The following is a 24,536-nucleotide window of genomic DNA, read 5'->3' as shown; positions in this document are numbered from 1 at the left end:
TGTGTAAAGGTAGAACTGAGTGTCATCAGCATATATATGGAAACTGACCCCATGGCCATGATTTTAGCATGGCAGTGGGAACTTAGCAGGTGGGTAAATAATCATCAGGGCCACTGATTGTATAAATCAATTATGTTGAGATTTTTACTGTTGCTTTGAGAATTCCATGACTTTGTCCATTATTCTACGAAAACCATAAATCAGTGGCCTTTATATTATGTATTCCTTTACCTATGTATTTCATTTTTATCTTTTACTATTTTCAAAGCTGAGGATACACAGCAAGCTAAACTGCAAAATATATCCAGTTGAAGATAGGTATCTGGTATTTAGCGCACTGGTGGTGGTATTGGGCTTTGGTGGCACTTGGGGGAGGGGAACCTGAGGTTTGGAAGAACTGGAGAATGGAATGTAAATTGTGACACCTGAAATATGACAGGGCACTTACAGTAAGTTGGTGATGTATGCAGGACTTTTAGTATATTAGTGGCAGATCTCCTGTTGTGTTTCCCATGGTGAGTTAGAGAATATGCTGTTTTATAATACTGTTATCAACAAAGTGCGACAGGAAGTGTATAATGGACATTAGCCTTATTATAAGATATATAAACACTCAAATAATTGGAAACCCTTGGCTGCATTCTTGTGAGTCAGAAGGTCATGCGTTCAAGCCCCACTCCAGAGAGTTGAGCATGTAGTCCTGCCTGTGCCAGCTCTTTAAGTTCTATCCAATTTAGTCCCACACCCCAGCTTTTTCCCCCCATAACCCTGCCCCTCAGACTGAGCCCCTAACCAAAATGCACTCAGACTGAGCCCCTAACCAAAATGAACTCAGACTGAGCCCCTAACCTTAAAGGGACACTGAGCTATCAGAGAAAATATTAGAATCATAGAAAGGTTACAGCATGGAAGGAGGCCATTTGGCCCATCGAGTTCGTGCCGGCAATATTGCACTGCTGGAGGTGCCATTTTTTGGATGACATCAAATGTTTGCCATCAGTTGTATGTGAAAGATCTCATGGCATTATTCAAAGAAGAGCAGGGGAGTTCTCCAGGTGTCCTGGCCACTGTTTCTCTCTCAACCAACATCACAGATTATCTAGTCATCTATCTCATTGCCGTTTGTGGGACCTTGATGTGCGCAAATTGGTTGCTGGGTTTCCTACATTACAACAATGACTTATAACTCAAAAGTACTTCATTGACCCCTAAAGCACTTTAGACTATCCTGAGGATGTGAAAGATGTTATAAGATGCTGAAAGTTCATTCCTGTTTATATGTTTCTTATACTGAAAACATTTTTAAATCCAAGCTAATACGTCACTATCTAAAGCGGGTGTATTGATCCGCTCCCTCCACTCTCACTCACTGATTGCTCTTCCCTCTCCTTCACTCCGACCTCACTCTCACAGGCACTGAGCGCCAGCCATTTCTTCCGGGTCAGAGGTTCCTGCTCCGGCGTTGAGTTTCCCGGGTTAAAGGTTAGTTTCGGAGCGAATCTGCGTATTTGGAGAGAACCCGAGACGGTGAAAGCTGAGGAACGGACCGAGCAGCGCTGGGCCCAGGGCACGGCGATCGGCACCACATCGACACCCATGTCAGCGGACGCGGAGAACATGACGAAGGAGGCCGGCGCGGGCAATGCGGGGCCCGGCGAGGACGAGGAGCACTGGCTGTACGGAGGTAAGAGAGGTGCAGCATGCGGCCCAGGGCCCGGCCGATCACTGCCGGTGAACGAGGTGGTGAGGCAGGAAAGAGCGGCCGGGCCGGGCCGGGCCCGACATCTGAGGCGCGGCCCGACCTCGCCTGTCTCACAGCCCCTCCACAGCTTACCCGGCGTCACCAGACTCCAACCCGTGGGGCCGGGCAGCGGGGGCCTGACTGTCGGTCAATGTCTTTCCATTTGATCTCTTTAATCGATGATTATTTTGGTTTCAGATGAAAACGACCCAAATAAACAGGAGGAGGAAGCGCCTGTTGACAAGTGAGCGATTTAATTACATTTCTTAACATTTGGTCCAAGCAAATTTTTCCCCTTCAAGTATTTATCCAATTACATTTTCAAAGTTATCTGTTTCCTCCACCCTGTCAGGCAGTGCATTCCAGATCGCAACAACTCAATGCGTAAAAAAAAAATGTTTCCTCATCTCGCCTCTGGCTCTTCTGCTGATCACCTTAAATCTGTTGTCCTGTGGTTACCGACCCTTCTGCCAATGGAAACAGTTTCTCCTTATTTACTCTATCAAAACCGTTCATGATTTTGAACATTTCTATCATAAGAACAGGAGTAGGCCATTCAGCCCCTTGTGCCTGCTCCGCCATTTGATAAGATCATGGCTGATCTGTGATCTAACTCCATATACCTGCCTTTGGCCCATATCCCTTTATACCTTTGGTTGCTAAAAAGCTATTCTATCTCAGATTTAAATTTAGCAATTGAGCTAATATCAATTGCTGTTTGCGGAAGAGAGTTCCAAACTTCTACCACCCTTTGTGTGTGGAAATGTTTTCTAATCTCGCTCCTGAAAGGTCTGGCTCTAATTTTTAGACTGTGCCCCCTACTCCTAGAATCCCCAACCAGCAGAAATAGTTTCTCTCTATCCACCCTATCCGTTCCCCTTAATATCTTATAAACTTCGATCAGATCATCCCTTAACCTTCTAAACTCCAGAGAATACAACCCCAATTTGTGAATTCTCTCCTTGTAACTTAACCCTTGAAGTCCGGGTATCATTCCAGTAAACCTATGCTGCACTCCCTCCAAGGCCAATATGTCCTTCCGAAGGTGCGGTGCCCAGAACTGCTCACAGTACTCCAGGTGCGGTCTAACCAGGGTTTTGTATAGCTGCAGCATAACTTCTGCCCCCTTGTACTTTAGTCCTCTAGACATTGCTGCAGGAGTTCCTCAGGGCAGTGTCCTAGGCCCAACCATCTTCAACTGCTTCATCAATGACCTTCCCTCCATCTTAAGGCCAGAAATGGGGATGTTCGCTGATGACTGCACAGTGTTCAGTTCCATTCGCAACCCCTCAAATAATGAAGCAGTCCGAGCCCGCATGCAGCAAGACCTGGACAACATCCAGGCTTGGGCTCATAAGTGGCAAGTAACATTCGTGCCAGACAAGTGCCAGGCAATGACCATCTCCAACAAGAGAGAGTCTAACCACCTCCCCTTGACATTCAACGGCATTACCATCGCCGAATCCCCCACCATCAACATCCTGGGGGTCACCATTGACCAGAAACTTAACTGGACCAGCCATATAAATACTGTGGCTACGAGAGCAGGTCAGAGGCTGGGTATTCTGCGGCGAGTGACTCACCTCCTGACTCCCCAAAGCCTTTCCACCATCTACAAGGCACAAGTCAGGAGTGTGATGGAATACTCTCCACTTGCTTGGATAAGTGCAGCTCCAACAACACTCAAGAAGCTCGACACCATCCAAGATAAAGCAGCTCGCTTGATTGACACCCCATCCACCACCCTAAACATTCACTCCCTTCACCACCGGCGCACTGTGGCTGCAGTGTGTACCATCCACAGGATGCACTGCAGCAACTCGCCAAGGCTTCTTCGACAGCACCTCCCAAACCCGCGACCTCTACCACCTAGAAGGACAAGAGCAGCAGGCACATGGGAACAACACCACCTGCACGTTCCCCTCCAAGTCACACACCATCCCAACTTGGAAATATATCGCCGTTCCTTCATTGTCGCTGGGTCAAAATCCTGGAACTCTCTTCCTAACAGCACTGTGGGAGAACCGTCACCACACGGACTGCAGCGGTTCAAGAAGGCGGCTCACCACCACCTTCTCGAGGGCAATTAGGGATGGGCAATAAATGCTGGCCTCGCCAGCGACGCCCACACCCTGTGAATGAATAAAAAAAAAATAAAGGCCAGCATTCCATTAGCCTTATTGATTATTTTCTGCACCTGTTCATGACACTTCAATGATCTATGTACCTGAACCCCTAAGTCCCTTTGGACATCCACTGTTTTTAACTTTTTACCATTTAGAAAGTACCCTGTTCTATCCTTTTTTGATCCAAAGTGGATGACCTCACATTTACCTACATTGAATTCCATTTGCCACAGTTTTGCCCATTCACCTAACCTATCAAATCTCCTCTTAACCTTCTCTGTTTTAAGGAAAACAACCCAAGCTTCTCCAGTCTCTCCACATAACTGAAATTCCTCATCATTGGTACCATTCTAGTAAATCGCTTCTGCATTCTCTAAGGCCTTGACATCCTTCCTAAAGTGTGGTGCCCAGAGTTGAACACAATACTCTAGTTGAGGCCTAACCAGTGCTTTATAGTGGATAAAGGGGATCCTGTGGGTGTGGTGTACTTGGATTTCTAGAAGGCATTTAACAAGGTGCCACATCAAAGGCTACCACACAAAATAAGAGTGCATGGTGTAGGGGGTAACCTATTAGCATGGATAAAGGATTGGTTAGCTAACAGGAAACAGAGAGTAGGCATAAATGTGTCATTTTCAGGTTGGCAAGATGTAACAAGTGGAGTGCCACAGGGATCAGTGCTGGGGCCTCAACTACTTACAATCTATATCAATGACTTGGATGAAGGGACTGAATGTATGGTTGTTAAATTTGCTGATGACACAAAGGTAGGTAGGAAAGTAAGTTGTGAAGAGGACATAAGGAGTCTGCAAAGGTGTATAGATAGGTTAAGTGAGTGGGCAGAAATTTGGCAGATGGAGTATAGTGTGGGAAAATTGAACTTGTCCACTTTGGCAGGAGGAATAGAAAAGCAGTATATTATTTAAATGAAGAGAGATTGCAGAACTCTGAGGTACAGAGGGATTTGGGTGTCGTAGTACATGAATCACAAAAAGTTAGTATGCATGTAAAGCAAGTGATTAGGAAGGCAAATTGAATGTTGTCATTTATTGCAAGGGGAATGGAATTTTTTTAAAAGTAGAGATGTATTGCTACAGTTGTACAGTGCATTGGTGAGACCACATCTAGAATACTGTGTGTAGTTTTGGTCTCCTTTAAGAAAGGACATAATTGCTTTAGAGGCGGTTCAGAGAAGGTTCACTTGACTGATTCCTGGGATGAGGGGATTATCTTATTCGGATAGGTTGGTCCTGTATACATTGGAGTTTAGAAGAATGAGAGGTGATCTTATTGAAACGTATAAGATCCTGAGGGGACTTGAAGGGGTAGATGCTGAGGGGATGTTTCCCCTTGTGGGAGAGACTAGAACTAGGGGCCACATTTTAAAAATAAGGGGTCTCCCATTTAAGATGGAGATGAGGAGAAATTATTTCTCTGAGGGTTGTGAAACTGTGGAACTCCCTTCCCCAGAGAGTGGTGGAGGCAGGGTCATTGAATATTTTTAAGGCTGAATTCTGATTAACAAGTGAGTCAAAGGTTATAGTAGGTCGATGGGAAAGTAGGGTTGAGGTCACGATCAGATCAGCCATGATCTTATCAGATGGCAGAGCAGGCTCAAGGGGCCGAATGGCCTACTCCTCTTAATTCGTATGTTTATTAAGATTTAGCATAACGTTCTTGCTTTGGTACTCTATGCCTCTGTTAATAAAGCCAACAATCCTACGTGCTTTTTTTTAACAGCCTTCTCAACTTGTCCTGCCACCTTCAAAGATGTGTGTACTTACACCCCCCAGGTCTCTCTGTTCCTGCACTTCCTTTAAAATTGTACCATTTAGTTAATATTGCCTCTCTTCATTCTTCCTACCAAAATGTATCATTTCACACTTCACTGTGTTAAATTTAATCTGCCATATGTTTGCCCATTTCACCAGTCTGTCTATGCCCTCCTGAAGTCTGTTACTATCCTCCACATTGTTTACTATATTTCTGAGTTTCGTGTCATCTGCAAACTTGGAAATTATACCCAAGTCCAGGTCATTAATATATATCAAAAAGAACAGTGGTCCTAATACTGACCCCTGGGGAACACCACTGTATACTTCCTTCCAGTCTGAAAAACAACCATTCACCATTACTCTTTGCTTTCTGTCCCTTAGCCAATTTTGTATCCATGCTGCCACTGTCCCTTTTAATCCCATAGGCTTTAATTTTGCTAACAAGTCTATTATGTGGTACTTTATCAAGCGCCTTTTGTAAGTCCATATACACAACATCATCCGCACTACCCTCATGAACCCGCTCCATTATGTCATCAAAGGACTCAATCAAACTTCATCAAGCACAATTTTCCTCTAACAAGTCCGTGCTGACTTTCATTTATTAGCCCATACTTTTCCAAGTGCCAAATAATTTTGTCCTGGATTATTGTGTCTAAAAGTTTCCCCACCACCGACATTAGGCTGACTGGCTTTTAATTGGCAAGTTTATCCCTCCCCTTTTTTGAACAGGGGTGTAACATTTGCAATCTTCCAGTCCTCTGGCACTGCCCACATATCTAAGGAGGATTGGAAGATTGTGGCCAGAGCCTCCACAATTTCCACCCTTCCCTCAGGAACCTAGGATGCATGCCATCTGGAACAGGTGACTTTTCTACTGTGAGTACTGCCAACCTTTTAAGTACCTCCTCTTTATCTATTTTTATCCTCTCCTATATCGCTACTGCTACCTCCTTTATTGCTACGTTGGCAGCATCCTCTTTTTTTTTAATGAAGACCGATGCAAAGTATTCATTTATTACCTCAGTTGTACCCTCTGCCTCCACAGGAAGATCTCCTTTTTTGTCCCTAAACGGTCCCACGCTTACTTTGACTGCCCTTTTATTCTTTACATGTTTATAAAAGACTTTTGGGTTCCCTTTTATATTAGCCACTTATCTATTCTCGTACTCTTTGCCTCTCTTATTCCCTTTTTTAGCTTTCCTCTGTAATTTCTGTATTCAGCTTGGATTTCTACTATGTTATGAATCATAACATAAGCTTATTTATCATAAGCCTCCTTTTTTTGTTTCATTTTAATCTCAATATCTTTAGTCATCCAGGGAGCTCTAACTTTGGATGTCTTTCATTTCCCCTTCGTAAGAATGTGTCTACTCTGTACCCGAACCACCACCTCCTTGAAGGCCTCCCTTTGTTGAATTACTGTTTTGCCTATTAATTTTTGATTCCAATCCACCTGGGCAAGATCCCTTTTTAACTTGCTGAAATTAGCCCTCCTCAAATTAAGTATTTTTACGCTTGATTGTTCCTTGTCCTTTTCCATAACTAATCTAAACCTGATGATATTATGATCACTGTTCCCCAAATGCTCCCCCTTTTCATTTCCCAGAACTAGATCCAGCACTGCTTCCTTCCTTGTTGGGCTGGAAACACACTGATCAAGAAAGTTCTCAGGAATTTCTCCTCTTTGCCCTTTACACTGTTTCTATCCCAGCGTATATTGGGATAATTGAAGTCCCCCATTATCACTACTCTATAGCTCTTATGTAATTTTCCTCCTTTATCTCCTTCCCATTATTTGGTGGCCTATAGTATGCAGCCAGTAATGTAATAGCTCCTGTATTGTTCTTTTAATTCTAACCAAATGGATTCTGTCTTTGACCCCTCAACTCCATAATCCCTTTCTCGTGCCATAATAGTTCCTTTGATCAATTGATGGAGAGGATATGGGGTCGGAATCTCAGATTGGGGTCAAATAGGACGTCAAGATTGAGAACGGTCTGGTTCAGCCTCAGACATTGGCCAGGGAGAGGGATGGAGCCGGAGATGTCACGGCTAAGGAACAGAGTTTGTGTCAAGGACCGAAGACAATAACGTCAATTTTTCCAATATTTAATTGGAGGAAATTTCTTCTGATCCTAATCTGGATGATGGACAAGCAGCGTGACAAGTCAGAGGCAGTGGAGGGGTCGAGAGAGGTGATAGTGAGTTAAAGATGAAACCTGATGTGTTTCCTGATGATGTCACCGAGAAACAGCATGTAGATGAGAAATAAGAGGGGGCCAAGGATAGATACTTGGAGGACTCCAGAGGTAACAGTGACATCCGGATTGATCCCATTACGTTGCTTTAATGTCTGATGTCCCATGGAGCAGTTATCACTATGGGTAAGCTACTCATATCTGCAATACTCTTAAAAACACTTCCAAATGCTTTTCAAAAAAAAAGGGGGAGCATGTATGCATACATAGCCAACAAAAAGACCATCATTTATGTTTATTATCTGAGAGTAAGTCACATTTGCATCAAGTAGGTAGTCATTATCTGTACAGTGCTACATAAACAGGGTAAAAAGGATGCAATAACGTCGTGTTAGATGCTTGGATGGATGTTCTGTAAGGCAGGTCAAAGGTTTGAGCAATTCAACACCGTCTTGACCGAAGCCAAAGGAGGCAGTGATTGGTTATCCCTGATGGCACTGGGTAATTTCACAAGTATAAAAAGTTATGGTGCCCCTGGAGGTGGGGAAGGAGGATCGAGCTAGTTTATAGGACAGCAGTGAAGAAACAGGTTCCCTGGAGATCCTCAACTTGTTTTTTCCCCGCCCCCAGACCCGACCCTCAACAGAGGTTTGAGGTACCGTGGTCTTTTCTGCTGCCTGTGCAGCGCATATTCTTAAATGTTAAAGCAGTTCAGCTTGGACCACTATCATCTTTGCCAATTCTTCAGTAATTTCTGCCCATTTCCTCTCTATCTCTTACGAAGATGTTTTAATGACCTGGATTTTGATATTGCATCGGGGTGGGGTGGGGGGGTGGGGAAAGAAAGGTCATGATGTCAAAATTTGAAGATTGCTTAACAATAGGGAGCATGGTTAAGCAGAAGACCATGCAACTTCAGAATGATATAGACAGGTTAGTAGATTGGTTAGATACATGTCAGGTGAATTTTAATGCAGAAAAATGTGAGGTGATCCATTTTGGGTGGAAGAATGAAGAACTATATAGTAAATGGTAAAACTTTAAAAGGAATAAAATAGAGACTCTCAGAGCTTAGATACACAAATCTTTAGAAGTGGGATGGCAAGTTAATAAATGGGAACCTTGGTTTTATTAGTAGGGGCTTAGAAGCAAAGACGTAATTTTAAACCTATGCAAATCATGAATTATGTCACAGTTGAAATATTGTCTCCAGTTTTGGATACCCTTTGGGAACAATGTGAAGACCATTGAGAGAGTACAGAAATTACTTTATGATACCAGAATGTGAAGTCTTATTTATAAGAAACGACCAAAGAAATTGGGGCTTTTTGACTAGAACAGAGAAGGTTAAGAAGCATTCTAATTGGCATATTCAAAATTGAATGGTTTTGATGAGGTAAATAGACACAAACTATTTCCACTGGTCAGAGAGTTAGTAATTAGAGGGCATAAATTGAAGATCATCACCAAAAGGAGAGTTTCAGAAAAAAATATATTCTCAGCAGGTTCTTAGGACATGGAATGTGTTGGAAGTTAAATGGGAAGTGGATAAATATTTTTTAAAATAATTACAAGGTTATGAGGAAAGGGCTGGGAAATAGGATTAAGTGGATAACTGCTTCAGTGAGCTAGTGTAGGTGCGGTGGGTTCAATGGCCTTTATCTGTTTTGTAAAGTTCTATGTTTCTAAAAAAAAATCACCAGTAGCCTCAAACGTGGGCAGTGAGTCAGTTACTTGACAAGTCCTTTTAGGGAGGAAAAGTTTGTCAAATCCATTTTTCTGGAAAAGAGCGAAAGTGCCTGGTTGCAAAACAGAGTCCAGAGCTTCCATCTTTCTTTGAATAGAGTTCATCCTCAATATACAAAGTTGCCTCCTGCGAGCCCCTTGATTCTCTCTCTTATGTGAAGTGTTTAGAGTTTCCTATTTGTGTATGTTTTTTGCTTTGTCGTATTTAGTTTATTTTTGGTCTACATTTCTCTCCCTCCCCCTGTCCACCCAACACATTTTCTATCCTAATTACACCTTTCCTGAGGTTATTGGTTCCATCGGCCCCAGCAATCTTTTGTACCTTACAGATGTATGAACCTAGACAGTGAGTGTCAGCAGGGTATTTGACGATGGAAAACATTGCAAGTCTCACTTCTCTTCATCTGGTGTCCCGCACAGATGCAGTTTCCAGCAGGGAAAACGAAGTACCAATTTGGAACCTTTGCTGATTTCTTCTCCCCCTCACCACCCTAGTCTATGGTATGACCAACTCAGCTGAGACTAGCTAACCTAGCACAGAATGGGGAACGAACCTGGGACTTTCTGGCTTGTTTTGTTTATTTCAGTATCCCAGAGTATATGGGCTAAGCACTCGGCTATTAAGAGAGTGTACTGCATTGCAGCAGCCTCCTTCAAAATATCACCTGCTTTACAAGATAAAATCTATATATAGTAGGGGGCTGGGTGAAGAGTATATGCATATGCTGTGTGTGTCAACAAATTTCAAAAGCCAGCACCTTCCCCTCAAATTGAATACAATGTAAAGAAAGAACTTGCCTTTTATATATTGTATCCTATCGTGCCCACATGAAGTCCCAAAGTGCTTCTTCACATCAGCGAATTACTTTTGAAGTGCATTAGCTATTGCTATGTGGGCAAAGGGTGCAACGGGATCCCAAAAGCCAGCGGATGAAATGAATAACTAGTTAATCTGTTTTTAGAGGTGGTGTTGTTGAAGGAGGATCGTTGGCCAGACACTTCTTCATATAATGCCATAAGATCTTTTATGTCCACTTGAACAGGCAGATGGGGTCTTTGTTTAATGTCTCATTTGAAAGACACACCTCCCACAAAACAGCACTCAGTGCTGCATTGAAGCGTCAGCCTAAATAAATCATGTGTTAAAGTTTGAAAATGGGTCTTGAATGCACGACCGCCTGACTCAGTTGAGTGTTATTAACTGAGACAAGCTGATGTGTTCATTTGTAACGTGTGCTCCCTCAAAAAAAACGAGGAAGGCCTTTCCAAACGTACGTAATCGGACATTTTCAATTCAGAAGTATTTTACCAAGTTTCAATCTGATTTGTACCAAAAGTGTTACATTCTGAAACAAGTTACCTATGTGTGCTATTTTTATGTTTGAAAATTTGTATCTCTTCCTATCTGCTTTTCTGTCTTGGTTTAGTTTTGAAGACTGCTCTTTCATGTGAAATGTATCTTGAGATACTAATAGTTTATCTTTCTCTTTTTAGTGCTGATGCACCTCCTCCAGCTGTTGCTGTAGAAGAAACTAGGGGTAATGGAGTAATGAGAATGGTAAAGTTTTCAGTTGACTTTTCTTTTTGAGGTTAAGACCATCAAAGTGGATAGTATAAATGGGTTCAAGAAACAATTGAGTGTCTTTGGAGAAAGAAAAGATAGAAGTATGTGGCAGACTGGTGGGGTGTTTATTTTAAAATAGAATGGGTTTGGGTAGGCCTGAAGACCCTTTCCTATTCTTAAAAGTTCTTACATTCTTAAGCCATGCAATCTCTAGAAGAGAGGCCAGGGTAGATGGTGTGTTTCAGGCCACTGCTATTCCTCCTCTTAGCTGACTGCTGTGAGGGACAGAACATTCCAACGGGGATCACTTTGCCCAGTTTTTTCCCCTTCATTCAGTTCCTCCCAGTACAACATGGCAATGATGAGTGTCATCATTGAAAATTGTAGATGAAAACCTAAAATTACAAAGTGATATTGATAGATTAGGTGAATGAGCAAAACTGTGGCAAATGGAATTCAATGTAGACAAATGTGAGGTCATCCACTTTGGATCAAAAAAGAATAGAACAGGGTACTTTCTAAATGGTAAAAAGTTAAAAACAGTGGATGTCCAAAGGGACTTAGAGGTTCAGATACATAGATCATTGAAGTGTCATGAACAGGTGCAGAAAATAATCAAGAATGCTAATGGAATGCTGGCCTTTATATCTAGAGGACTAGAGTACAAGGGGGCAGAAGTTATGCTGCAGCTATACAAAACCCTGGTTAGACCGCACCTGGAGTACTGTGAGCAGTTCTGGGCACCGCAACTTCGGAAGGACATATTGGCCTTGGAGGCAGTGCAGCGTCGGTTTACTAGAATGATAACTGGACTTCAAGGGTTAAGTTACGAGGAGAGATTACACAAATTGGGGTTGTATTCTCTAGAGCTTCGAAGGTTATGGGGTGATCTGATCGAAGTTTATAAGATATTAAGGGGAACAGATAGGGTGGATAGAGAGAAACTATTTCCGCTGGTTGGGGATTTTAGGAGTAGGGGGCAGAGTCTAAAAATTAGAGCCAGACCTTTCAGGAGTGAGATTAGAAAACATTTCTACACACAAAGGGTGGTAGAAGTTTGGAACTCTCTTCCGCAAACGGCAATTGATACTAGCTCAATTGCTAAATTTAAATCTGAGATAGATAGCTTTTTGGCAACCAAAGGTATTAAGGTATATGGAGTTAGATCACAGATCAGCCATGAAGTTATCAAATGGCAGAGCAGGCACGAGGGGCTGAATGGCCTACTCCTGTTCCTATGTTCCTTTGTTCATATTTTCTGGATTTTTTGGCCATATTTTCATGGACAGGATTGAGATGTGAGTTATTTTAACGTTTTTAAGTTAAATCTGGCTTTAAAGGGTTAACTTCACAGGTCAGCAGAGTTGGCATGTTAGTTAGATTTCAGGTGGGGTGTCCGAAATGGCATCTTGGAGACAATAAGGGATAATTTGACAGTCCAGCAACCGTGCTAGGAGTTAGTTTGAGACTGCTGAAACTCATGCAGAATTCCTATAACAGAAACGAGAGGAGACATTCATTCCATCAGTTTCTGCTGAATTTTAGCCTTAAGATTCTAAAGGTGAAAGGCAATATTGTATTGCCAGATTCTAGGACTGGATTTTCAGACTAAAGACTAAAATAAGTTTTGATTTTTTTTGTGCTTTTTTAAAAAAAAATTAATTTGTCTTCAATCTGTGTATAGTACTGCATCTTATCCATACTAGCTAGTTTAATGTGAAATGAGTTATTAATTTTGTTAGGGAAACAAGAATATTAATGGTTGACCAGTGAAATATCCTGATTGTGTTTATTTTGTAGTTTATTAAAAATGAAACAGAAAGGAAATTGTGTAGTAAAAGAATCTTCATTGTTCAGTTACATGTGTAAGATAGTTGGCAATAGCTTGGGGAACTCTTATTGTTGTCCTCTGTATTCTTCAGTATTGTGCAAGTGGATCTGTAGAATTGCTACAGTTGCCCAGTAAACATTGGGTGGCTGATGTTTTGAAACTGAAAAACAGCAAAAAGGAGAGCATTGCACTTTGTATATTTTGGTGATGTATGTGTTTTCTACTTTCAACGTATGTTTGCAATAGGGAAGGGGATTGAAAATACTATGTTTGACATTCAGCCTAGTTCTAAAAGCAATTGTTTACTCTGTTTTTAGAATCCAGCAGCCGATGGGGAGGATGAAAGTGACAGCGATAGTGACGATGATGATGATGATGTTCAAGTCACCATTGGTGACATTAAAACTGGAGCACCACAGTACACGTAAGTTCCTATGTTTCTTCCTGTATATTTGTAAATGTTGCACTGTTCCTTGAGATGAGTAATACAGTTTTAGTTTACATTGGGTGACCGTGCCAGTATCTGTATTGTTTACAATTGCATTACTGTGATGAGGAACTTAAAGTGCAGCTTCTAAAAACTTACTTGTAAAACGAGGATATTTCTGCTTCACATGCTCTTACCCTTCAGGGTTTTCAACAACAACAACTTGCATTTATATAGTGCCTTTAACGTAATAAAACGTCCCAAGGCATTTCACGGGTGCGTTTTCAAACAAAATTTGACACCGAGCCACATAAGGAGATATTAGGACAGGTGACCAAAAGGTTGGTCAAAGAGAGAGGTTTTAAGGAGCGTCTTAAAGAAGTAGAGAGGTTTAGGAGGAAATTCCAGAGCTGAAGGCACGGCCGACAGTGGTGGAGCGATTTAAAATGGGGGATGTGCAAGAGGCCAGAATTGGAGGAGCGCAGAGATCTCGGAGGGTTGTTGGGCTGGAGGAGGAGGTTAAAGAAATAGGGATGGGTAAGGCAGTGGAGCGATTTGAAAACAAGGATGAGAATTTTAAAATCAGACCTGGAGCCCAGGTCAGCGAGCACAGGAGTGTTGGGTGAACGGGACTTGGTGCGAGTTAGGATAAGGGCAGTAGAATTTTGGATGAGCTCAAATTTACGGAGGGTGGAAGATGGGAGGCCGGCCAGGAGAGCATTGGAATAGTCAAGTCTCGAGGTAGCATAGGCATAAATGAGGGTTTCAGCAGCAGGTAAGCTGAGGCAGGGACAGAGACGGGCGATGTTAAGGAGGTGGAAGTAAGTTTAAGTTATGAATGGTCATGGGAATATTTGTTCCAGGGATGTGGGCGACACTGGCAAGGCCTCATTTCTTGTCCATCCCTAGTTGCCCTGAGAAGGCGGTGGGAGTGGGCTTTCTTCTTGAACTGCGGCAATCCCACAATGGTGCTGAGTAGGAAATTCTAGATATCGACCCAACCACAACGAAGGAACTGCGCTTTTTTTTCCAAGTCGGGATGGTGTGTGACGTGGAGGTGATATTTGAGATGATGGTGTTCCCACGACATTGCTGCTGTTGTCCTTTTCAGCGGCAGAGGTCGCAAGAGAGGGAGGAGCTGTCTTAAGTAACTTTGGTGAGTTGCTGCAGTACATCCTGTAGATCGGACATACTGCAGCCACAGTGCACATCCGTTGGTGGATATTGAGTCCATTGCTAGGAGCACCTATCTCAGCAAACTGTTCTCTCCTGGATGGTGTTGATCTTCTGCACCCATCCAGACGAAAGGTGACTATTCCATCACACTCATGACTTGAATCTTGTCGATGATGGATATGTTTTGAAGGGTCAGGTCATAGAGTACACAGCCTCTGCCTTGCTCTTGTTATCATGGTGTTGATATAACTTGTCTAGTTAAGCTTAAGTGGTGACCTCCAAGATGTTGGTGGGGGTACTTGGCAATGATGAATGTCATGGGGAGGTGGCTGGGCTTTCTCTCATTCAAGATGTCATTACCTGGCACTTGTGTGGAGTGAGTGTTACCTGCCACTTGTCAGCCCAAGTCTGGATGTTATCCAAATCCTGCTATGGGCTGCTTCATTATTGGAGGGTTGTGAATGTAGCTGAACAGTACAATTGCATTGAACAGCCCCACTCCCAACTTTATGTCTAAATTAGAATTCGTGATTACATTGATACACAAAATGGTGGTCAAATTGTGTCTTATGCCAAACTTCAAATTAAGATTGTACAACTGATAGCAACTTTTCAGATCAGCTTTGTCATTTAGGCTCATGTCCAGAAGGAACTGACAAAATCTTTTTCATTTCATTTAGTAAGCCAATGTTCAAACATAGAGTGGCTTATTCTACAAATAAGTACTTAGTGCTATGCTGCAAGGCTATCACAGCTGGTGTTTACATGGAAACAAGCTCAGGAAGGCTGCAAATAAGTGTGTGTGTGACTTACAATGCAAACTTTATATTGAAACTCATAAACAGGAACTTTTAATGTCAAATGTGAAACTAAATATTTGCTTTCACAAAATTCAAGTGAAGAATATTAAATTAGCATTGCATCTTGTGATCATAAATAATCTCTGGTACAATGAAATTTAGACCTTTTTATGTCCTAAATTGAACAATGTTTTCTGTCCAATAGCTATGGAGTAACACCTGTAAATCTCAATATCAAATCCTCAGGAAGACTTTATGGATCTGGTAAGAAATGTTATCTATTATTTTCTCTGAACTACTTGCCAATTGCAGCCAAGAGAGTGAGTGACTTCATAAGCTAGGTGCTAAGCATTGCTCGAGAGTGGCTTGGCAAAGACCCTCATTCTTTCCTCTCCTCTACCACCATGTGGAGAAGTATATAGCCTCACCTGGCCCATTCTCACAACAGTGATTGCTTATGAAGAAATCTGGAGCATGGAGAAATCAACGCTACATCCCACATTCTGACTCTGGGAATTTTATATTTAAGCAGAGTACTTTAGCTGTTGAACTGGTATATCCTGATGTAAAGGAGTTTCTTTTATTGATCTTATTAGCATTGCAGAGTGGCATTTGTAAAACGTACAGTTTATATAGACCCTTTAGCATAATTACTAAGTATTTTGGAAACATTGAGGTCAAAATAACCAGCAACAGAAAACCAATATATTAAAGGGGGAGAATACCTTCAACAAAAAGTTCTGTCCTGTCATCTAAAGTTTTGGGGAAAGAAAACCTCCTGCATGATGGGAATTTATTTTAATATATGGGAGTCTATAACAAGGGGGCATAGATTTAAGGTGAGAGGGGAGAGATACAAAAGGGTCCAGAGGGGCAATTTTTTCACTCAAAGGGTGGTGAGTGTCTGGAACGAGCTGCCAGAGGCAGTAGTAGAGGCGGGTACAATTTTGTCTTTTAAAAAGCATTTGGACAGTTACATGGGTAAGATGGGTATGGAGGGATATGGGCCAAGTGCAGGAAATTGGGACTAGCTTAGTGGTATAAACTGGGCGACATGGACATGTTGGGCCGAAGGGCCTGTTTCCATGTTGTAACTTCTATGATATTTTCCTTTCCCTGGTTCACAACTGCCATTTCAGGTCTCCAGCAAGGAGCCCTCAACTGACATCTCTTTCAGCATCTGATAGTGAATTGCTCCATGGAGAGTAAGGTGTCTTGGTATTCATTTTGGTTCTGAATGCCAGTTGGGAGGCACCTGAGCTGGGAAACTTCATTACTGGCTGAGTCTCATGTTTGCTTGGAAATTTGGAATGAGGGGTTCCCTATATTACCTTCATAATCACCTGATTGTAAGTAATTTTAGTTTAAACTGTATGAGCATGTTTAGCTGCAAATACTTGGTGACATGAATGAAGTGGGTGTAGACAGAAACTTTTTCCTCCTTTTTCCACTTTTGTTAACAACACAGACATTGAATGTGTGTTTCTTTCAGCAATTATCTTATTTGCAATGTGATATTTTTGTATGAGTCACTCTGGAGACAGTTTTCAGACAGTCATGCATCAGTTCTAAAATTTAGAAATCCTTCAGTACATACCTAATTTTTATATAAACTCATTCCTGGCATTTTTCCCACTTTAACAATATATTCTGAATTCATCCATAAATGCACATTTTCAGCACTAGTTTAAATTCTAGGTTGCAACCGTAGTCTTGTCTGAACCATTAAAAATCACTGGTTAGGCCTCATCTGAAGTTTTGTATCCAATTCTGGGTGCCTCACTTTTTAGAAAGGATGTCAAGAGGTGCAGAGGAGATTTACTAGAATGGTACCTGGGGATGAAAGACTTCAGTTATGTGGAGAGATTAGAGAAGTTGGGATTGTTTTTTTTTGAGTAGAGAAGGGTAAGGGGAGATTGAATAGTGGTGGTCAAAATTTTGAGGGGTTTTGATAGAGGACACAGGGAGAAACTGTTCCACTGCCAGGAGAGTCAGTAACCAGAGGACACAGATTTAAGGTAATTGGCAAAGGACCAGAGGGGAGGGGAGAGGAGGAGGATTTTTTTAATGCAGTGAGTTGTTATGATATGGAATGCACTGCCTGAAAGGGTGGTGGAAGCAGATTCAATAGTAACTTTCAAAAGGGAATTGGATAAATACTTGAAAAGGAAAAATTTGCAGGGCAATGGGGAAAGAGCAGGGGAGTGGGACTAATTGAATAGTTTTTTCAAAGAGCCAGCACAGGCACGATGACCTCCTTCCGTGCTGCATGATTCTATGATTGTCATTGTTCAACCTGTGTAGAAGATTAATTTTGTGCATTATTCAAATTGGCTCACTCTTACTGTGGTATCACAATGATGGAATATCACTGTAAATATTGCATAGGGTCAGTTCTTCATCCTGAGATTAGCTTTTTGAATTGTACAACTCAGAAACCAGTACTTAGTGTGAGGTGAGCAGGTACTATATTCACTGGCCTTTTCCAGCACTCTGTTACACTATACCACAAATTACAGTGGTGGAATTTATCAAATGATGGCAAGTACCTTCAAGCCTTATGTACCTATCAGTCAATTCACATATGATACACTGCTTCTGCCATTGTTAGTGTGCTGACCTATTCTTTAAAAAAAGAGCAAATTAATGCTTTGGAAGATGGTTTTTGTTTTAAAACCACAGTAGTTAGGGGGTTTAAGACTATACAATCTTAATTTACTAATATTCATAAGCTCCTTGAGCATTTTGTAGTTAATATCAAAATCACTTAATGGATAGTGAGTTACAAGTCAACAAATTAGCTATTATTTGAATTAATTATTTTTTATTTGTTTTGTCTTTGCATCCATAATGCTGAATGAGAACTGCAACTGATCTGGAATTAGGTGGCCGATGAAGAAATGTTATATGGCTAGTTTGAAATGTTTTAGTATTTTGCTATGGTAATAGAAATGTATTGTTACTTATGTCAATCTTTGAACTTTTATTTCCTAGGAACAAAAGCTGGAAAGGGGGTTGATCTCGATGCCCCTGGTGACATCAATGGAATCCCAACATTAGAAATAGACTTGGATTCTTTTGAAGATAAACCTTGGAGAAAACCAGGTGTAGTATTTTCTGTCACCAGTTGAATATTCAAATTTATGCATTAATTAAAAAGCTGTTTTAGTGTTTTTGTCATCTAATTCTTGATTTTATTTGTTTGTATTGTCTCAAATAATTGTCATGCTCTTTGTAAGAAATTGCAGAAAATGAGTGGTTATGTTCTTAATATAGTGGCCTATTATGTTCATGCAGCTCACAAAATCTGTGTATATGGGAGAAAAACAATTGGCATTACATAATTATTGTAATTATACTGCTGTTCGCTCATGCTGCTGTTTTCCCCTCCATTTAAGGTGCTGACCTTTCTGATTACTTCAATTATGGGTTCAATGAGGAGACCTGGAAAGCCTACTGTGAGAAACAGAAGCGACTGAGAATGGGCCTTGAACCCCTTCCTCTTACCTCAACTACAAACAGAATTACAGTTAGTATTCACTGAAATGTTAGAATTGCAATCTACAATATGAATGATCAGTGCACATCACAAAACTATTAAAATGCAGATCACCGTGCATTCGAAAAAATCGTAACAGACTATCCCCCTCCCCCGAGCCCACACTCAAACCTGCGGTGTTATTATAAAATCTTAGTAAGAAAGGACTACGTTTTGATTTTTACTGCCAGTAAAATGAAGATGTGAGAGGAGTAGGACCACGCAGAAACTCTCCTGATCAATGGGAGTTACATACGAAGATGAGAACAGAAATAGACCGTTCAGCCCCTCAAGCCTGTTCCACCATTCAATTTGATCATGGCTGATTTGTACCCCAACTCCATTTGTCCATCTTTGCTCCATATTTCTTGATACATTTACCTAACAAAGATCTCAGAATGGAAATTTAAATTGACCCGGCATCCACAGCCTTTTGAAGGAGAGAGTTCCAATTTTCTGCTACCCTTTACGTGGAAAAAGTGCTTCCTGATTTCACCCCTAAATGGCCTAGCTCTAATTTTAAGATTATGCCTCCCTGTTCTGGATTCACCCACCAGAGGAAATAGTTTCTCTGTATCTACGTGATCGAATGTCTTCATCATATTAAACACCTAAATTAGATCAACCCTTCAACCAACTACCTCAAGGAAATATAAACCAAGTTTATGCAACCAGTCCTCATCATTTAACCATTTAAGCCCTATTTTCATTCTGATGAATCAGCGCTTGTATGCCTTCCAAGGCCAATATATCTTTCCTCAGGTTCAGTACCCAAAACAGAGTGCACTTCTCCAAGGGCTCTGACCAACTGAAGCATCGATTCCTCACTTTCTTTTGTATTCCAACCCCGTTGAGATAGCGGTTGACATTTGATTCGTTTTTGTACTTGAGCACTAGATTGTAATGATTTGTGTACATGAACACCTAAATCCCTTTATTCCTCCATAGCTCATTGTCTCTCACCATTAAGAAAATATTCTGATTTGTCTTTCTCAGATCCAAAGTAGAAGACCTCTCCCTGCGTCACATTGAACTCCATCTGCCAAACTTTTGCCCACTCACTTAGTCTGTGTATGCCCCTTTGTAACTTCCCATCCACACAACTTACTATACCTCCTAACCTCGTGTCATCTGCAATCTTGAATATACAGCTCTCTATTCCTTCATCCAAATCATTAATATATATGGTGCAAAAGCAGAGGCTTTACTACAGATCCCTGGGGAACACCACTTGTCATATCCCGCCAAAACATTCCCTTTATCCCTATTACGACATCCTATGTGATTGTGACCGTGGTAATCTATTCCTTCTCAACCTGTCTGCAGTCTTTGACACAGATGACCACGCCATCCTCCTCTTACGCCTCTCCTCCATCATCCAGCTGTGTGGGACTGTGCTCGCTTGGTTCCACTCTTATCTATCCACTCGTAGCCAGAGAATCATCTGCAATGGCTTCTCTTCCCGCACTGTTACCTCTGGAGTCCCCCAAGGATCTATCCTTGGCTCCCTCATATTTCTCATATTACTTGCTGCCTCTTGGCAACATCATCCGAAAACACGTGTACGTCTACGACACCCAGCTCTACCTCACTGCCACCTCTTTCGACTCCTCTACTGTCTTGTTTGTCACACTGCTTGACCGACGTCCGGTACTGGATGAGCAAAAATTTCCTCCAACTAAATATTGGGAAGACCAAAGCCAATGTCTTCGCTTCCCACCACAAACTCCGTACCCTAGTCACCGACTCCATCCCCCTCCCTGGCCACTGCCTGAGGCTGAACCAGACCGTTCGCAGCCTTGGCGACCTATTTGACCCTGAGATGAGCTTTCGACCACGTATCCACTCCATCACCATGACCACCTACTTCCACCTCTGTAACGTCGCCAATCTCCGCCCCTGCCTCAGCTTATCTGAAACCCTCATCCATGCCTTTGTTACCTCGAGACTCAACTATTCCAATGCTCTCCTGGCCGGTCTTCCATCTTTCACCCTCTGTAAATTTGAGCTCATCCAAAACTTTGCTGCCTGTAATCCTAACTCGCACCATGTCCCGTTCACCCATCACCCCTGTACTCGCTACATTGGCTCCTGGTCCGGAAACGCCTCTATTTTAAAATTCTCATCCTTGTTTTCAAATCCCTCCATGGCCTCGTCCCTCCCTATCTCTGTAACCTCCTCCAGCCCTACAACCCTCCGCGATCTCTGTGCTCCTCCAGTTCTTGGCTCTTGTGCATCCCCGACATTAATCGCTCCACCATTGGCAGCTATGCCTTTAGCTGCCCAGGCCCTAAGCTCTGGAATTCCCTCCCTAAACCTCTCTGCCTCTGTACCTCTCTCTCCTTTAAGATGCTCCTTAAAACCTACCTCTTTGACCACCTGTCCTAATATCTCCTTATGTGGCTTGGTGTCAAATTTTGTTTGATAATCGCTCCTGTGAAGCACCTTGGGACATTTTACACGTTAACGGTGCTATATTAATGCAAGTTGTCGTGTACTCTCTGTCTCCTACCACCCAATCAATTACCAATGCATAACACTAGGTTAATTTGAATTCCGTGCATTTTAATTTTATGCTAATAATCTTTTGTGTAGAACCTTATCAAATATATTCTGGACGTTCATATCAACAACATCCAAAGACACTCCCCTATCCACCATGCTAGTGACCTCCTCAAAAAATTAGCTAGGTTGGTTAGACATGACCTACCCATCACAAATCCATGCTGAGTCTCTTTGATTAGCTGATACATGTCCAAGTGCTGATGATAGATTCCACTAACTTCAGTGATTCATTTTGGTAGGAAGAATGAGGAGAGGCAATATAAACTACATGGTATGATTTAAAGGGGCTGCAGGAACAGAGTGACCTGGGGGTTTACATACACAAATCTTTGAAGTTGTCAGGACAAGTTGATACGCCTGTTAAAAAGGCGTATGGGATTCTTGGCCTTATAAATAGTTATAGAATATAAAAGCAAGGAAGTTATGCTAAGACTTTATAAAACACTGGTTAGGCCCCAGCTGTAGTATTGTGGCCAATTCTGGGCACCACATTTTAGGAAGGATGTCAAGGCCTTGGAGAGGGTGCAGAGGAGATTTACTAGAATGGTACCAGGCTAGCAGGACTTCAGTTACGTGGAGCGACTGGAGAAGCTGGGATTATTCTCCCTTAGTACAGAGAAGGTTAAGTGGAGATTTGATGGAGGTGTTCAAAATCATGAAGGGCTTTGATAGAGTAAATAAGGAGAAACTGTTTCCAGTGACACACAGGTCAGTAACCAGAGGACACAGATTTAAGATAATTAGCAAAAGAACCAGAGGCAACATGAGGGGGAAAAAAATTACGCAGCGAGTTGTTATGATATGGAATGCACTGCCTGAAAGGGTGACGGAAGCAGATTTAATGGTCCCTTTCAAAAGGGAAGGGGAAAAATTTATAGGACTACAGGGAAAGAGCTGGGGAGTGGGACTAATTGGATAGCTCTTTCAAAGAGCCGGCACAAGCAAGATGGACTGAATGACCTCCTTCTGTGCTGCATCATTCTATGATTCTATGAACTTATCCATAACTTGTGTTAAACTGACAGGTAATTACTGGTTTCTAAATCCTTCCCTTCTTAAATAATGGAGTGACATTTGCAATTTTCCAATTCAAAGGCACAATTTCTGAATTTAGAAATCGTTGGAATATTATGATTAACCGATCTACAGATTCCTCACAATCTCTTTTAATACTCTGAGGTGGAAACCATCAGGTCCTGGAGATTTGTTTATCTTAAGTCCTATTATTTTCTCCATTAACTTTTTTTATTTGTGTTAAATCCACTGAGTTCCTCCCCTTGACTTATCTTTAGCTTCCCTTGTAGTGGTGGCATTTTATCCTCTTACTCCACTGTGAAAACAGATACAAAGTACTCATTGAAAATGTCTGCCATTTCCTTATTGTCCTTTGAGTTTTGATTGCATCTGTCTTTAATGGGCCCACATTCTCCTTTATCACTATCTTTCTCAATATATTTATAATTCCTTTTGCTGTTGGTATGATATCATGCAAGTTTCTTTCATTGCCAGTCATTGGACTGTACTTTTATTGTTTTAAGTGTATTAGATTGATTGCGTATGACAGAGAACAAGGAAGAGAAAGGTGGAGGTAAAGAGATAGGAAAGAAACAAACCAGACCTATATTACAAAACATAACTGATGTTTTGCAAGATGTTCTCTTTTTTTAAAATGTTTTTTTTCCATATGATACACCAGAAATTTAAAATTTCTAAGTGTAGAAATCAGTGAGCAGGGAGTTTAATTTACGATCTATACTTGGTGCCTTTCAGTAAATATTGTAATGCTTTTTGTTGTCTCGTGATTTTTACATGTATCATTTCTTGTAAATGTACAGTTTAGAATATTATGAGCAGAGGGAACAGATAGAAAACTCTGTCCTTAGTAATTTGGTCTTTATATAGCATATAGTGGGCAAATCATGTTAGCACCTGCAATAAGCAGTGGGGACTGTCCTTGAAATTTTGCACTGTTATTGAAATTTTGCATTTTTCAGGTACAGCAGGGTAGAACTGGAAATCCTGAGAAAGAGCCAGAGATACCACCCCCTAAGATGGATTTCCCTTCTCCTCCAAATCGTTTCAGGGCAGGACCTCCGCCCAACAGGTCAGAACCTAGGCAAAGGCAGGTCCAGTGGAAATTTTGCATTTTCTTCTTGTAGTTATTGTTTAGTGTTTTGATAAAGCATAATAGATATGTTACATTTTTTGCGCTATGACCACTTGAAATGTGTTTCCAAACTTGAGTTGTGTCTAGAGAAAACATTTTGGGCTATGAGCATGAACGAGGGTGAAATACTGGTGGTTGAGGTTGAGAGCTACTGTATTTGAGGTGGTGAATTAAGAGAATCTCACAAGAAGCTTATTGATGTAACATTAAAATATACTGTGTTGGGGTAAATAAATTTCTTTCAACTTTTGTGTATGTGCTTGAAGCTGTATATATAAGAATAAATAAGCTTACTGACTACACTGCTCAGAAAGCAGCAGTTTATCCATTTGATTGGTAATGGTGTGCATGGCAAGATGGGGGACCCTGAGCAGAGGAAATAAGATAAAATTTGAGGTGTTTTTCTCAAACATATTTAAGTTAATTTTACTTTTTTATTTGACAGCATCTTTCCAGCATTTCATACCACATATATGTAGTAGGTACAGCACAAGATGAGGGTTTTTGGCCCATTGTGCCTCTTTGAAAGAGCTATCCAGTTAGTCCCATTCCCCTGCTCTTTCCCCATAGCCCTGTAAATTTTTTCCCTTCAAGTATTTATCGAATTCCCTTTTGAAAGTTACTATTGAATCTCTCCCACCACCCTTTCAGTCAGTGCATTCCAGATCATTACAACTCATTGCGTTTTAAAAAAAAATGTTTCCTCATGTCGCCTCTGGCTCTTTTGCTGATCACCTTAAATCTGTGTCCTCTGGTTACCAACTTTTCTGCCACTGGAAACAGTTTCTCCTTATTTACTCTGTCAAAACCTTTCATGATTTTGAACACCTCTGTCAAATCTCCCCATAACCTTGTCTCTTCTAAGCAGAACAACCACAG

The 24,536-nt window shown here is 41.5% G+C and overlaps 1 protein-coding gene across 10 annotated transcripts in view; it reads left to right on the top strand.

Annotated features, from left to right (window-relative positions):
• The first annotated feature begins 1,464 nt into the window (after positions 1-1,464).
• The window catches only part of fip1l1a (FIP1 like 1a (S. cerevisiae)), a 78,109-nt gene continuing 55,037 nt past the window's right edge, over positions 1,465-24,536 (top strand). For 3 of the 10 annotated variants that reach the window (XM_067987487.1, XM_067987506.1, XM_067987478.1), the window contains exons 1-9: positions 1,467-1,684; positions 1,940-1,985; positions 10,010-10,090; positions 11,084-11,147; positions 13,302-13,408; positions 15,593-15,651; positions 18,382-18,492; positions 18,786-18,916; positions 23,485-23,594. In XM_067987487.1, coding sequence (XP_067843588.1) covers positions 1,597-1,684; positions 1,940-1,985; positions 10,010-10,090; positions 11,084-11,147; positions 13,302-13,408; positions 15,593-15,651; positions 18,382-18,492; positions 18,786-18,916; positions 23,485-23,594 — 797 coding nt within the window. In that variant the 5' untranslated portion in view covers positions 1,467-1,596. Of the gene's footprint in view, positions 1,685-1,939; positions 1,986-10,009; positions 10,091-11,083; positions 11,148-13,301; positions 13,409-15,592; positions 15,652-18,381; positions 18,493-18,785; positions 18,917-23,484; positions 23,613-24,536 lie in introns of all 10 variants that reach the window. The other 7 variants (XM_067987461.1, XM_067987451.1, XM_067987469.1 and 4 more) reach the window with 6 other exon arrangements.

Source organism: Heptranchias perlo, chromosome 1 (genome assembly GCF_035084215.1).
Source record: "Heptranchias perlo isolate sHepPer1 chromosome 1, sHepPer1.hap1, whole genome shotgun sequence".
Classification (NCBI taxonomy): Eukaryota; Metazoa; Chordata; class Chondrichthyes; order Hexanchiformes; family Hexanchidae; genus Heptranchias; species Heptranchias perlo.
This window is presented reverse-complemented; position numbering and strand designations above follow the sequence as displayed.